At 52.4% G+C, this 14,342-nt stretch overlaps 1 protein-coding gene across 1 annotated transcript in view; it reads right to left on the minus strand.

Annotated features, from left to right (window-relative positions):
* Nucleotides 1-13,590, minus strand: part of CUNH1orf198 (chromosome unknown C1orf198 homolog) — a 30,937-nt gene extending 17,347 nt beyond the window's left edge. The window contains exons 1-2 of the mRNA XM_007450602.1: nucleotides 13,258-13,590; nucleotides 1,488-1,538 (exon numbers count right to left, since the gene is read on the minus strand). Of these exons, the coding sequence (XP_007450664.1) occupies nucleotides 1,488-1,538; nucleotides 13,258-13,590 (384 nt within the window). The remainder of the gene's footprint in view (nucleotides 1-1,487; nucleotides 1,539-13,257) is intronic.
* Between the last annotated feature and the right edge of the window lie 752 nt (nucleotides 13,591-14,342).

Raw genomic sequence — 14,342 nt, forward strand, 5'->3', positions numbered from 1 at the left:
TTCAGCCACCCCTTAACCAGTGTCCAGATCCTGAAGGAGACTCCAATCCCAGGCACAACGTCGTCGCTCACCCTGCCCTCTGCGCAGACCCAGGTTATTAATCTGCCAGGGAAACAAAAAAAAAATCACGCACGCAGGATGCAGGTATTTGCATCTTTATTTTTAGGATGTTTAGGACCTGACGTTCTGGACCCCCGAAGGCAGGAGTCTGTGCTTGCAAGAGGAGCGTGGCCATCTGCATTAATGCCACGTATTCGCAAAAGCCACCTCTCAAATCTCACGTAAGGGTCCCCTCAACTTTCACAGGCTTTCTCATCCTAGGGCGGCTCGCGTCACTTGGGGCAATCAATCAGCTAACCAACCGCGCCGCCTGTGGCCAACGCCGCCAGCTGTCCTCATCCATCTGAGCCCTTGTCAAATCCTTCATTTTAAGACACAGACCCCCACCTGAGGGCCTCTCAGGTGGCTTGCAGAGCCCCCCCACTGCCGCATCCCGCTCTGACCTACAGCCCCCTGGATGCTGCTTCTACCGGGATGAGCAACTGTAGGGACAAGTGAAAAACCAAGAAATAAGCCCCTTCAAGTGTCAGGGCTTGAAAGCCCTGATCCAACCTCAAGCCTAAGCCCTACTGCAGGTACACAGCCGTCCTGGTCACCCCCATTAGGGAAAGGACCCTCCAACACACAGCAGAGAATGTTCTAGAATTCAGAGAATCCTGGTCTTTTTCCTTCTCTTCCTTGGGTTTGAAACACCTGCCTTTTGGTCATTTTGCGCTACTTATTAATGCACTTGTACCGGGACAACTAGGGAGAGTGGGGAAATGGATAAACCCCGTTAAGCTTGATACTCTTATGCAACTTTGGCAACAATAACACTAACAGCAATAAACGAATGACTGGGGACCAGCATCAGGGACCCAGGCTGGGTTGCACATCTGTATCCACTGGCTATTCCAGCTTCAAGGGGGCACCAAGGGCACTCTTCCCCTCCTCCCTTCTTCCCTCAGGACTCTGCCTTTGAGGTGACTCTTGCAGGCAGTTCTGATGCATCTGCAGCCTTGTCTCCACATCCACCCACCTTCCTGTCTTGGCTGCCCTTCGCATTTCACTTTAATAAAACCAGCTCTTAACCAACCCGTCCCCCCGCCAAGAAAAGCTTCCCTCAAAGCTTTGCCTCATGGAGCCCCCAACAAGGCACTGAGTGCTGGTGGGCAGAAGCATGAGCCGAGAAAGCCCCCCGAGGGGCTGCCCCTGCTTTCCCAGGACAGGGCCGCGGACCGTGCCCAGCGCGCCGACCGCCACGCTTCCAACCACCACCAAGCCCAACGCGGCGCAGGCCCCGCCCCTCCGCCTCTCCTCTCCCACCGGCAGGGGGCGCATCACCCGCAGCCCGCGGCCTTCCGAGCCCACCAAGGGCTGAACGGAAAATACCTAAGGACGCCACGCTTTTTAAGAAGACAAACAAATCTAAATTTAACCCAACTTACCCTCGTTTCCCAGGAGAAAGGGGCAGAGTGCTCATCTTGCCAAGTTATGTCCTGAAATAAAAATTCAAGAATAAATCTGAAATCCAAACCCAAAGGGACCCCGCGCAGACAACCACCACCCGAGGCCATGGGGGAACCAAACTTCAGCAAGAAGAATCCCAAGTGCTGGCTCAAAACGAGCCTGAAGCTGTCGCGCTCTGCAGAGAATGTGCTGACCTTCTCGGTCTGGCTTCCCCGTCACCTTGCTGGCCGCGGCTGCCAGGCACGCCCGTCCCCTGCCAAACAGACATTCGATGAATGCCTGGGAGCCCCAGGACGGACTCGATGACAGGGAGACCGAGGAGAAAGGAAACAGGGCTTCCGGGCTCAGCTCTCGGCCCTGCCAGCGACTAGCCACACGGCCAGGGGAAGATGACTTAGCCTTTTGAGCCTCAGTTTCCTCATCTGTGAAAGGAGAACTGCGCTTCCCCTGCCGGGTTGTTGTGAGGATAAAATGAGGTAACAGAGGAAAAGGAGGTCGGGTGATTATCTGCCAGTCAACACCTGTACTGTCTGAGCATCGCCCCCCCCCACCCCCCTAAGTGCCTGCCAGAGATCTGAAAGCCTATCAGAGATCTGAAAGCCTTCACAGCCTATCAGTGAAGAAAATGCCAACTGAATGCAACTGCCTAATTATAGCGAAAACTCTGAAATCCTTCAGACCCTCACAAGCGGAACAGGAGAGAAGGAGCCCTTCGAACAGTCACTGAGAGTCTGACCTTGGATCCACTGACCTGAACAAAGGTTTGTAAGATCGCCTTTCCTAGGCCACCCCTCCAACTCTCCAGCTGTATTCCTATACTAGCAAATATCTCACGTGTGCCCAGCTTCTGCTGAGGAATCATATTTTCTGAACCAAAAACTGGGACATCCTGGGCGATACAGACTGAAAATGGGATAAAATAGTTTGAACTGAGACTGTCCTTGCATAAAGCACCCCAGGTACATGATGTCTTCGCGTAAAGCACCCCAGGTACATGATGTCTTCGCGCCCAGAGGCATTCCCGAGCCCCAGAGCTAGGTTACCTGGTTCCCCTCCCCTTCCTGGAGTTCTGCAGAGGGTCCACTTCCTTCAGTACCGACTCCATCCCCAGCCTTGGCCTCTAAGCTATGTCTCCTATTCCCTCCTGGCTGTCAGGCAAAACTTTAAAAATGAGAGGGAACGTGGGCCACTACGCTCCCACTGGGAATCTCAGTTAAGTCCAAGTGTACTCCTCAACTTACAACCTGTGTCCCTCCAAAAGTAGAAATGTGAGTTAACAAGTCTCGGCTGAGGGGGCTCCTGCATCTAGGTCTCTGTGTGTGTGGTCAGGGCGTGGGAGAACAGCACAGTTGAGCTCAATGACCTGAAAGTCCTTAAAATTTTGTGATCTCAGGACCCTCTAAGTTCCTCTTAGAAGCAATAAAACAAGAAGGACTTTGTTTTCACATGGGAAAAATAAAGGAGGCTGATGGAATGTATGTTCCCTTTGTTGTAGATTTGGACCTGTGGAAAAGGGCAAAGGGAAACCAACTGGTAAATGTGCTCCCTCTATGGGGAGGTGGGCGGGGGGGACAAGCCCAGTGGCCACCTCAGGGGACAGAGGAGGCGTGTGGAGATTCAGTGGGCGGGCAGAGGCAGAGAAGGGGACAGGACCACTGGCCAAAAGCAGGACACACCGGAGCTGGACACCCTTTCTCATGTGATATGATCGATCCTCTGAATGTTAATTATGCAGCTTGAGTCCCTTTGAAATCTGCAAAGAACACAGTAAGAAGGTTTTTGGCTTTGGAAGATGAATGAGTGCAAGACTGAGGAACAAAGATGTAGCCTGGAGCTTGGTGAGCCAGCAGGCTCCAGTGGCTGCAGCCCAGACAGGCTGAAATTCCAAGGGGGCTGCAGACAGAGGGGTGCACTGTGATTTCTCCGCAACTTGGTGCCAAGTCAATAATCTTTTGTTTGCTCCAGCAAGAAACGGAGTCAAGGGGCAAATTCCTTAGATTTCTGCAATTCTGAGCTCATAAAAAAAAAATAATAAAGCACTTAACAAAAATAAACATGCCAAACAAAAATGTGATTGAAGCTCTGATGTCAGCCACTGGCTGCACACTCTAGCCACAAAGAGCGTTGGGGGCAAGCACAGGCTTTCCAGGCAGTTGGATGCAAAACGGCATCAGGATTGCAAAGTTCTAGAAATGGATAGTGGTGATGGCTGTACAACACTGTGAATGTACTAACTGTACACCTAAAAATGGTTAGCACGGTCAATTTTATGTTATGAATATTGTACCACAATAAAAAAATCTGAAAAGGCTATATATATTATATGATTCCAACTATATGACATCCTGGAACAGGTAAAACTATGGAGACAATAAAAAGATCAGTGGCTGCCAGGGTTGAACAGAAGAAGGGCTGAGTAGGCAGAGCACAGAGGATTCTCAGGACAGTGAAATACTCTGTACCATGCGGTAATGATGGATGCTTTTCTCAAAACCCACAGAATGTACCACAGCAAGAGTAACCCCAGTGGAAACCATGGACGTTGGGCAACAATGCTGTGTAGGTTCATCCATTGTAACAAATCTTCCACTCTGGTGGGCGTGTTGATAGTAGCAGAGGGTGCACACGTGTGACAGTAGGCGGTAGGTCAGAAATCTGTACTTTCTACTCACTTTTGCTGGGAACCTAAGACTGCTCCAAAAATTAAAATCTATTCTTCAAAAAAGTGTCCCCTCCCCCTGCAAAAAAAAACCTGACAAAGGTAACAAATGCTAAAAACATCATTTCCTAATTACTTTAGTCCCTCTTGCTGTTATTTGTGCCCTTGAGGTTACTTACATCTGTTGCCCCTGCAAGATAGAAAGTGCATCTATAACACCACACAACGGGGTGACTGCACCTCCCTGACCGGCTCTGATGCAGTGAGCTACCTGGGGGCTTGGACAGCCCCTGGGGGAGCATCTCCATGGCAACCAGCACGTGCTCCACATCAGGGCTGCTGCCCTCACTGCCCTGGAGCCAGATGTTAAACATTCCCGAACACACCACAAGCTGCAACCAATATCAGACACACCGAAATTCACTACATTCTACACTAAATGTAACTGCTACTCTTAAATTTTTTAAGGATTTTGGTAATTTTGCTTTGGAAATTATTTGGTGACAAGTAACTCATCTATAATTGGTTGATTCCTCTGTAAAAGTCAGGACTGTTCCAAAATTATTCTAAAATGAAAAATTCTGGACTTAGAATTCATTTCAAACGTGAAATGTTATAAATATTAGCCTTTCCTCTTCATGAAGTTGGAGACTAATGGGACATTTATTCTTTTATAACTTTCTTTCCAATTTTGGGGCCTGTGAATTTCATCATGTCTCAAGCGTGTGAGGTGGACAGCATCTGTAAGTGGCACTGTCCACAGCGGGTGTCCCTTAGTGTGGCCATAGGTCAGCCTGAGCAAGTGGGGCAAGGAGCACGGGCGTCACAGAGCAGCTCTGAGCTCCCCCTACACAAAGCCAGGCCGCTAGCAGCCCGCAGACGGGCAGCGGCACCTTTCCTGCAACAGTCAAAAAAAAGAACCGCTTCTGAGACCCCTGCAGTGCTCTGAAAGTCTCGCTTCCACTCTGGGCCTCTCTGAGGGACAGGCTAGGGACCATTCTGCAACTTGAACAAACTGCACCTTCCTGCAGATGCCCTCTCTCTGGCATACCTGCCCCAGGTAGCCAGAGGGGATGACCATCTCCTGGGTCCTTACTGGTCTTGGGTCCACGCTGGCGCCATTCACAGGCACCAGACTCAAGACTCTCTGAAGAGCATCCCTAGCCTAGAGGTTCTAGGTCTGGCTGTAAATCAGAATCACCTAGGGACTTTCCTGGTGGCGCAGTGGTTAAGAAGCCGCCTGCCAATGCAGGGAACGCGGGTTTGAGCCCTGGTCCGGGAAGATCCCACATGCTGCGGAGCAACTAAGCCCGTGCGCCACAACTACTGAGCCTGTGCTCTAGAGCCCGCGAGCCACAACTACTGAGTCCGTGTGCCACAACTACTGAGGCACGCATGCCTAGAGCCCGTGCTCCGCAACAAGAGGAAACCACCGCAGGGAGAAGCCCGTGCACCACAACGAAGAGTAGCCCCCGCTCGCTGCAACCAGAGAAAGCCTGTGCACAGCAACAAAGACCCAACGCAGCCAAAAATAAATTAATTAATTAAAAAAAAAAAAGATTTCACCAAATGAATTAACAAGTTCATTTAGAAGGACAAGACACCCACATTAAAAAAAAAAAAAAAGAATCATCTAGAGTGCTGTTTTAATAGGCAGAATCTGTGGGTCCCACCTGACTTAGTTTTAGAAAACCAACAACTCCCTAGGTAATTCTAATGCAGCCATTCCCCTTGGGCAGCTTACCTACTTCAGTCCTCCACAGGACACCTGACTGCCTCTTCACACTGGGGACACTTGGCCACACAGGCTGCACTTGCTGACCTCCCAGGCTCAGGGACCCACCTCTATCTTCCCAGGCCACCCCACCTGCCAAGGTGGCCTCAATGAATACTGCTAGGTGACTCTCATCATCCCCAAATAAGGACTTCTACTAAACCAACCAGGGTTCAGGCTTCCATCACGAGGAGCCCAAGGATTTCTGGGCTGGCTCTCACCCACCCAACTTTGGAGCAGGCAGGATCACATTCTGCGCATCAATATAATCAACCAAGGCACACAAACAGTCTCCTAATACACAGCAAGGGCCCAGCAAATCACGTTTAAAGGCCGCTTTCATTTCATTCTTCCCAGAGTTCAAAGATTACATAAAACTACTGCAACAGCGTTTCTAATCATGCCCTTAGTATGTAACCATAAACAATAAACACTCTTAGGTGGTAGTCAGAATATGGTGCACTGTTTGTTAAATTTCTCCTGCCACCTAGAGGGCTGAGTCTCTAAGCGTTAGAATCCCAACCATTAAGCTCCCCAGAAATATATCTGATTTTTCTTGAGTGATTCGGAAACAGTGCTCACTGGAACCATATCCTGTCACTGTCCTCCTGAAGTCCATAAATGAGGGGAGTTTCTGGTTGATAGACAGTGGCATCTTGGCTTAAAAGTAAGAAATGTACTGGGCATATACCCAGAGAAAGCCATACTCAAAAAGACACATGCACCCCAAGGTTCACTGCAGCACTATTTACAATAGCCAGGTCATGGAAGCAACATAAATGTCCACCGACAGACGAATGGATAAAGAAGATGTGGTACATATATACAATGGAATATTACTCAGCCATAAAAAGGAACGAAATTGGGTCATTTGTAGAGACATGGATGGACCTAGAGACTGTCATACAGAGTGAAGTAAGTCAGAAAGAGAAAAACAAATATCGTATATTAACGCATATATGTGGAATCTAGAAAAATGGTACAGATGAAACGGTTTGCAGGGCAGAAATAGAGACACAGATGTAGAGAACAAACGTATGGACACGAAGCAGGAAAAGGAGGGGGGGCGGGCGGGGTAGGGGGAGGATGAACTGGGAGATCGGGATTGACATGTATACTCTAATTTGTAACTAATTTGTAACAGATTTGTAACAGATAACTAATAAGAACTTGCTGTGTAAAAAATAAAATGAAATAAAATTCAAAAAAAAGTAAGAAGGGCTTCCCTGGTGGCGCAGTGGTTGAGAGTCCGCCTGCCGATGCAGGGGACACGGGGTCGGGCCCGGGTCTAACTCTGGGCTCTGGGTGATCATGATATGTCAGTGTCGGTTCACTGGTCGTTCACAAATGCACGGCTCTGGTGCGGGTGTTGATCCTGGGGGAGTCTGTGCACGGGGCGCAGGGGTATATGGGAACCCTCTGTACTTCCTGCTCAATTTGGGGGAACCTAAAGCTGCTCTAAAAAATAAAGCCTACTTAACAAAAGGGAGACGTGAGGAAGAAGAATATGCTCTTTTTTTTTTTTTACCAACTGGTTATTCTTAGGGACTATTGTTTATATGTTTATGGAATCGATGCTTTCCCCTTTGACTTGCAGTATATTTAATTCTGCTGAGATCAGAGGGTTGCCATCATCGGAAGTACAAAAGGGCAGTTCCAACAACAGAAAAGCAGTTATGATTTAACTCCTGGGCAGGTTCCACCATGAATACAAATACAGAAACTCAGGCCTCCTCAGACCTCAGCAGAAACATGCCAAGGTAGTGATGGGAGGATGGGTGGGGGACGGGTCTAAGGAAATGAAGAGAAGAACGAGCCAGAAGTTTAACAGACAGTTCTGGCCTTGATTTCTTTTTCTGAGAAATGGGTACTTTCTCTGGCACTAAGGAAATCTCTCATTTTAGAGTGTAAAAGTAACTCCCGTCAATTATAAGATGACTCCAGACCTGCCAACAGGTTTCCCAGCTCTGCCCCCTCCCTCCCTGCAAGACAAGGAGCCAGTCGTTTCTTTGCAAAACCTGTTCCCTGGTAGCCACTGGGCCACACACCCACAGGGGCCAGGGGGAGCCTGTGTTGCTGCCTCAGCTCCCAAGGCCACCTGTTCAATACACCTCCCCCACCCGAGGAGCCCCAGCTATGCAGAGCCCCAGGCCAGGTGCTACTCTGGGCAGAGGGCCATCTGACCATCTCAACTGGATGGCTGAGGATGACCGTGTTCTCAACTCCTGCCTGGAGCCCAGGCACAGACGCCAGGCGCAGGGACACGAAAAGCCAGGTCCACCCTGTCACCTTTTCTTAAAAATGCATGCATCTGCCAGACAGAAAGTGGGAATCATAATTACACATTCCGCCTTCCTTAAAAAACAAGTCCAAACACTGAGAAAGGAACTCTCAAGTTTCTCATTTTTTGTGCCAAAGGCTGAAAAATAGAAGCCAAGCTGCTGAAGTGAACGGAGAAGAGGTGACCTCACATGTCACAGGTCCTGCATCAGGAAGACACATATCCGATTAGGTGAGGAAAGTTCTGGAAGGGCACTACCAATTTCTGCTTCATAATGCTGCTGCTTTCCGCATTGCTTGAAATTTTTAACAGTAACATACAGGGTCGTTATTTTAGAAATTGTATACCCATTTAATTAGTTTATTTTCAAACACAAACAGCTGGCCAGCCTGGACCCTAAGGAGCGAGGGCAAGGTGGCCCTTGGCAGGCAGCCCCAAGAGCATGGACTGGATGACAGCGGCTCGGCGAGGTCTGCTGCACTGGGGGATTCCATACTGACCCCCAGCCTCCTGAGACCTTCAGGGAAAGGTGCTTCGTCAGCCAGCTGGGAGCAGAAGCCGGATGGGCAATGGGCACGGGAAAAGCCACGGGGCCTTCAGAGACCTGCAGAAGGTATCCAGGGGTCAGGGAGGCCAAGACTCAGCCCCAGAAAAGGAGGTGAAGGCCAGGTAGAGTAAAGGAGCCGGCAGCAAGCCTCCAGGTTCCCGCAGGAGGGGGAGGGAGGCAGGTGCTAGAGAACACCTCCTTCTGAGAGCAGCGGGTCATGCTAAGCTGCTGAACAGGGGACAGAACTGCCTTGCTCCAGGGCTTAAAACCTGTGCTCTACAGCACGCGAAATCCAGGTCAGGGTTCCCGGGGCTGGCATATGGAAACCCCCTTCCTGCCCAGCCCCAGAAGTGATACAGGCAAGCAGGTCCCTGAGAAGCCAGTACTCCAGCTGCCCAAACTTCTGAGTTCACTTGCTTATGGCCTGTTGGGAGCCAAGAATGTGGCATAGAGCTCGGAACCCTGTGACTCTCACCGACGTGCTCACATCAGCGGAAGAGTCTGGGAGTGGGGGCAAGGGGCAGAGAGCGACACATGCCTGCAAAGTCAGGGTTTTCGTTTCTTCGTTTTTGGTGTGTTTTTTTGCTATTTGGTAACAGGAAGCGGCAGAAGCAGACTGGGGTGATGGCTAAATCCCTCTAAAATGAAAACTTTTCATCTCCCAAAGCAAAGCCATTCCCAGAACTTTTACTGCTGGAAGAAGAACGCCGTAAATGAGAAGCACAGGGAAAGCCAGACGGCTCAGAGCACCATTCGCAGGCGGGCTTCAATGTTCAGACCAAGTACTTGACTCAAAGGGCAAGCCTGTGTCCATGTCTGTTCCAAGCAAGGCCTATAACCCGAGAGAAGTCCAGGCAGCTGCTCCCCGGTGGAGGGAAAACCCCGCCCTAAGAGGGCAGCCGGGCTGTGGCAGGACCAGAACCAGGTATGGGGACACCAGGTGCTTCTCTTCCGTTGCTGAGAGATAAGTGTCCCACCGGCAGCAGCTCTAGATTCTCTGCACAGGAGGGGGCTTGGGGAGATGACCAGGGGGCAGGAGGGGCCGGCGGCCTTGCACTGAAGCTGTACTGAGATCATATGTTCACGTGGAGGGATTAAACGCTGGTGAAAATCAGGGGAAGACTAAGCATCCCTAAAGCGTGAGCGGCTCTAGTGTCTAATACACTGGGCTTTGAGAAATAGGCACTCAATTGACTGCCAAGGTGGTAAGAACCAAGACACCGACAGGACCCTTCACGGCTTCAAGGCGCAAAGGCAGCCAGCCTCCCTCTCCTCAGCAGGCGCGTCCTCCAAGCAAGGGTGGATCTGGGCCTGGACGCTGGTCTCCTCACTTTACAGACAACGAAGGTAAAAACGAACACGCGGATGGCACGCTGCCACACCTGTCCTATACGGAGCGGCCCCAGCTGGGCAACTTGGGCATGTGAGCTGAGCCCTGAGCCCAAGCAGGCTTCCACTCGTTTGTTCCCTCAACGCGTAACCATGATTGGATGGCAGTCCCATTTGAAGGCCATATGGGCATGATCTGACGTCAAATGCTCCTGTGTGGGACACAGAAATGTTACCAGTGATGAGGGAGAGTACTCAAAGGAACAGGCGACGTCCTGGTCCTTCGGGGTAGCCGAAAGGGGGGCCCAATCTGAGGCGGGTGTGACTGCTGATCAGGAAACAGGGCACATCATGGCCACAGTGTGGACAGAACAAGCCCAGCTTTCAGTATGTGCCCCGAGGCCCATCCCTCGAGCTCGGCAGGACAGAGCTCCTTCTCATGTGGGACTCTATGTGGCCAGCGCCAGGCTTAGCAACAGGAGGAATTTATTGATTTCACGACAGTGATTCTCAAAAGTGGATGTGGAGAGACAACAGCTAACAACCTTCATATTCTCACCAGCAGCAACCATGTTTTAGTCCCACAGGCCTTTCCTAGACACTGTCTCTACTCTCATCCTGTAAATGTTCTTCCCGTTGCAGGAGCTCAGAGAGGTTAGGGGTTCACCACAGTGAAAAGGTTAGTAGATGGAAGCCAAAACAAACCCAAGACTCACAACCAAGCCCCGGCGCTTTCTATTACAGCCTTAGGAAAGGCCCTCAGAACCCAGTATCCCAGGTGGTCTTTCCCAAGTATCTAGGGGGCCCACCCTGCTTATCATCCAAGGTCAGATGCTGGCTAAAGCAAGAGCTGGGGTGCACCTGAGCACCCGTCCTTCAGTGGGCCCACGGTGGATGCTGGCAGTGGCAGAGCTAGGATGAGGATTCTCTGTTGCCAGATTGGCCGTGGAGGCTCCAGGGGCTACATCTGAGGACAGATCAAACAGGAAGGGACAGAGTGCCTGACTCAGTCTGGTTCAGGGCCCTTCTGGACAAACCGGGGCCACCTGTGCAAGCCACTCTGTCCAGCAATCTACCGAGGGGTCACCCGCCACCCTCTCTTTATCATCGCCCCTTGTGCGCAGGAGCGAAACCTCCTCCAAGTACAGCCCTCCTCTTGGGCATGAGACCACCAACTCCACTTTGGTGCCAACCTTTTGCCAAGTCCAGGTAACACATTTTAAACTCCCTAGTGGGATGAAATCACTCAGCCGCTGCAGGAGAGCAGGGGCAGACAACAACAACAAAAAAAGCTCTGAGCAAGGTACCTCCGTACCTGTCCTCAAACTCACTGTCTCTCCGCCATCCGTGCTGAGAGGCTGGTCGGAGGCATTCCAGGACATATTCGCAACCCGTTTTGCAAAGCTGAGTTCAATTCTGAAGATCAGGGCTCCCGTGCTCCTGGAAGGACGTGCAGGTCCCACAGCAAAAAGTTCTGTTGGCCGCTAAATCGCTTTGCGTTTACAAATTCGCAAACAGCTCAGTCCGGCACCCAGTTAAGGAATCGGAGCACAAAATTCACTTGGCCACATCTTTCCTTATCAGCCACACCGGACCCTTATATGGCACGGGCTTTTGGATGGTGAACGGGCATGTGGATATTCTTAGCCGGACAGCAAGCTAAGGGAAAATGACAGGGACCCTGCAACATCTGTAAGTACCTGCAGGTTTATTTCTTCTCACAGTTTATTTCTGCGTGACTTTTCCAAAGAGGGGCTGCCTGCTTTTCCATCACCCAAATCTGAGCCCCAACCCTGCGAATGTCTTTAGAGAGATGCATATGTTCACACTAAAAATGCTTCAGCTCTGGGCTTACATTTTAAACTTATATTCTCATCTCTTCCGTTACCACACCCTCGTTTTTTCCTGGCGAAGCCTTCAGAGTTTAAAATCCATGAAAGACTCTTCTTTTAATTCTGTCAGTATAAGGCAACGTTGGAAGCATAGTTCTGCACTCTCACACTTCCCCCACGTGAAAGCGGGTTTATGACCACAAACATTTTTTATTAATAAAGGTCTCAGCACACCCACGCCTGAAAATCAGATTCAAACCTCATCCTCAACTAGAATTCCTTCCACAGTCTACGACTTCCTTGGAAAACCTCTCCAAGCCCAGCCCCTCCTGCCTGCAGCCTCAGAGCTCTCAGGGCTGCGGATTTCCCTGTATACTGCAGGCTCCTTTGGACTTCTTTGACCCTCACCACAAAAGTTGAGTCTGAAAGGCCAAAGAGCCACAGATTTGGCACCAAACAGATTTTAGTTAAACACATTTCCAGGAAAAGGCCGACTTTCGGAGAAGCACAGAACACTCAAGCCTTTGTGACTTAGTATGGGTCACCCCTGAGTTTTTTCTAGTTTCAGTGTTTCTGCCTCCACAATGTCCGGCCCTCTAGAAGGCCCAGCAGAGTGTCTAGGTCAGAGGCCCAGGCATGCCCTTATATGTACCAAAGCCTTGCGACAGCTCATCTGCACGTATCTCTCGTTTTTCACTGGAAAAAGGAGGCCACCGTACTCATTCCCAAAACTAAGCAGCACATCGGTCTCACTCGGAAACATCTTAGGGCTTCGGGTTTTACCTCCTAATCTTGGAAGGCACCTCTTGCTTCTTGTTACCTTGCTGGACAATTTCACTCTCCGCACACAGCGCATCACAAATAGTAATATTATTACGTATAAAAGGCTGACTGCCTTCCCTGGCAGGCCTGGGGTGGATATTATTATTCCCGGGGGGAAGTGAGGCTCTAAAAGGTTAGGTCACCCACGGCCAGAGAGCTAAATGGCAGAATGGATTCGAACCCAGACCTGCCTGGCTTAAAATCCCTTGCTGGCACTTTGGTCTGACAAGTCTCGGGTCCCCTGAGGCCCGGCGGGGCAGCTCCAGATGGAGGGTCTGGAATGACCTCCTTCCTTCTCTCGGCGGTCCTCCACGAACTGCCCCGGGGAGCCCCCCAGCCCCAGCCCTCCGGCTCCGGGCCGCCCGTCCCACCCACCCCGGTTCCTGCGCCTTCTCCTCTCCAGCCCCTGCCCGCGCGCCTGGCGGGGGCGGCTGCTAGCGGGCAGGGGTCCGCCCGGCCGGGGGCGCCTCGAGGGACGGGGAGCCCGGCCCGCTCCGCACCTACCTCGTCCCCGAAGCGCACCACCTTCTGGCCCGTGGGCCCGCGCAGGCCGGGGAAGCGCGCCAGCTCCTCGGAGTCCCCGGAGTCGCGGGGCGCCGGGGCGCTCGGCGCCACCAGGCACCGGTCGATGATCTCGTCCTGCTGCGCGGGCGGCAGCCGCGCCCACTCGGGCCCGTACTTCTCCCGGATCTTCTCCTTGTCCTGCATGATCTTCCTGGCCATGGGGCTCAGCGACGAGAAGTAGGTGAAGCGCTTCCGCTCCCTGTCGTCCAGAGGCCGGTTCCCACTCATGACGGCCGAGCGCGAGGCCGCGATCGCCGCCGCCATGGACGCCATGCCCCGCCCCGCCCCGCCCTGCCCCGCGAACTGCGCCCTTCCGCGGCCCGGAGCCCGGCGCCCAAGGCCCCAGCGCCCCCGCCTCCCGCCCAGTCCCTGAAGCCGCGCCCCCCGCGCCCGCCCAACGCCGGGGACCCGCCCCCCGCGCCACCGCCCCCGAGGGTCCCGCCCCCTGTGCCCCGCTGCTTCCGGGAACCTTGCGCTCCTCGCCCCTCTCCCCGCGGGAGCCCCGCCCTCAGTGCCGCTCCCAGAGCCACCGTCTCGCGCCTCCTTGCGTCCTCCGGATCCGCTCTCTCAGGGCTTACCGCGGGGCCCCCGCTTTTCGGGGCTCCCCTCGGCCAGCGCCGGAGGTGGCTGGCGCGTCCCGAGGTCCGCGCCTGGCAGCCTGACGGGACTGCTGGGGGTGGCCGCCATGGCGCCACGTGGTCACTTGTTTGACAAAGGAAACTTTTTTCTCCTTCCGAAGTGCGGCGTTTCTGGTCCGAGCCATCGGCCGCCTTATGCCTATTGTATTCCCTTTCCCTGCCGAGCCATCTTTTTCGCTTTCTTTGAGCTGTCCCAAACCTGGACCAGGGTCCTGGCGCGGTGAGCTGATGGAAGGGGGTCGGGGGTTCAGGGCAGCGAGGGCGCCGAAGGTACAAGCTGGGGAGACTGGACTGGTGTCGGGAGTGGCGAAAGAAAATCAGTTTCCGTGTCTCCTAAAGAGAGGAGTAAAATGAAGTGCCGGGTCGCTCACAGTGCCTTTCCATACA

The sequence above is a fragment of the Lipotes vexillifer genome, unplaced genomic scaffold (genome assembly GCF_000442215.2).
Source record: "Lipotes vexillifer unplaced genomic scaffold, Lipotes_vexillifer_v1.1 scaffold805, whole genome shotgun sequence".
NCBI lineage: Eukaryota > Metazoa > Chordata > Mammalia > Artiodactyla > Lipotidae > Lipotes > Lipotes vexillifer.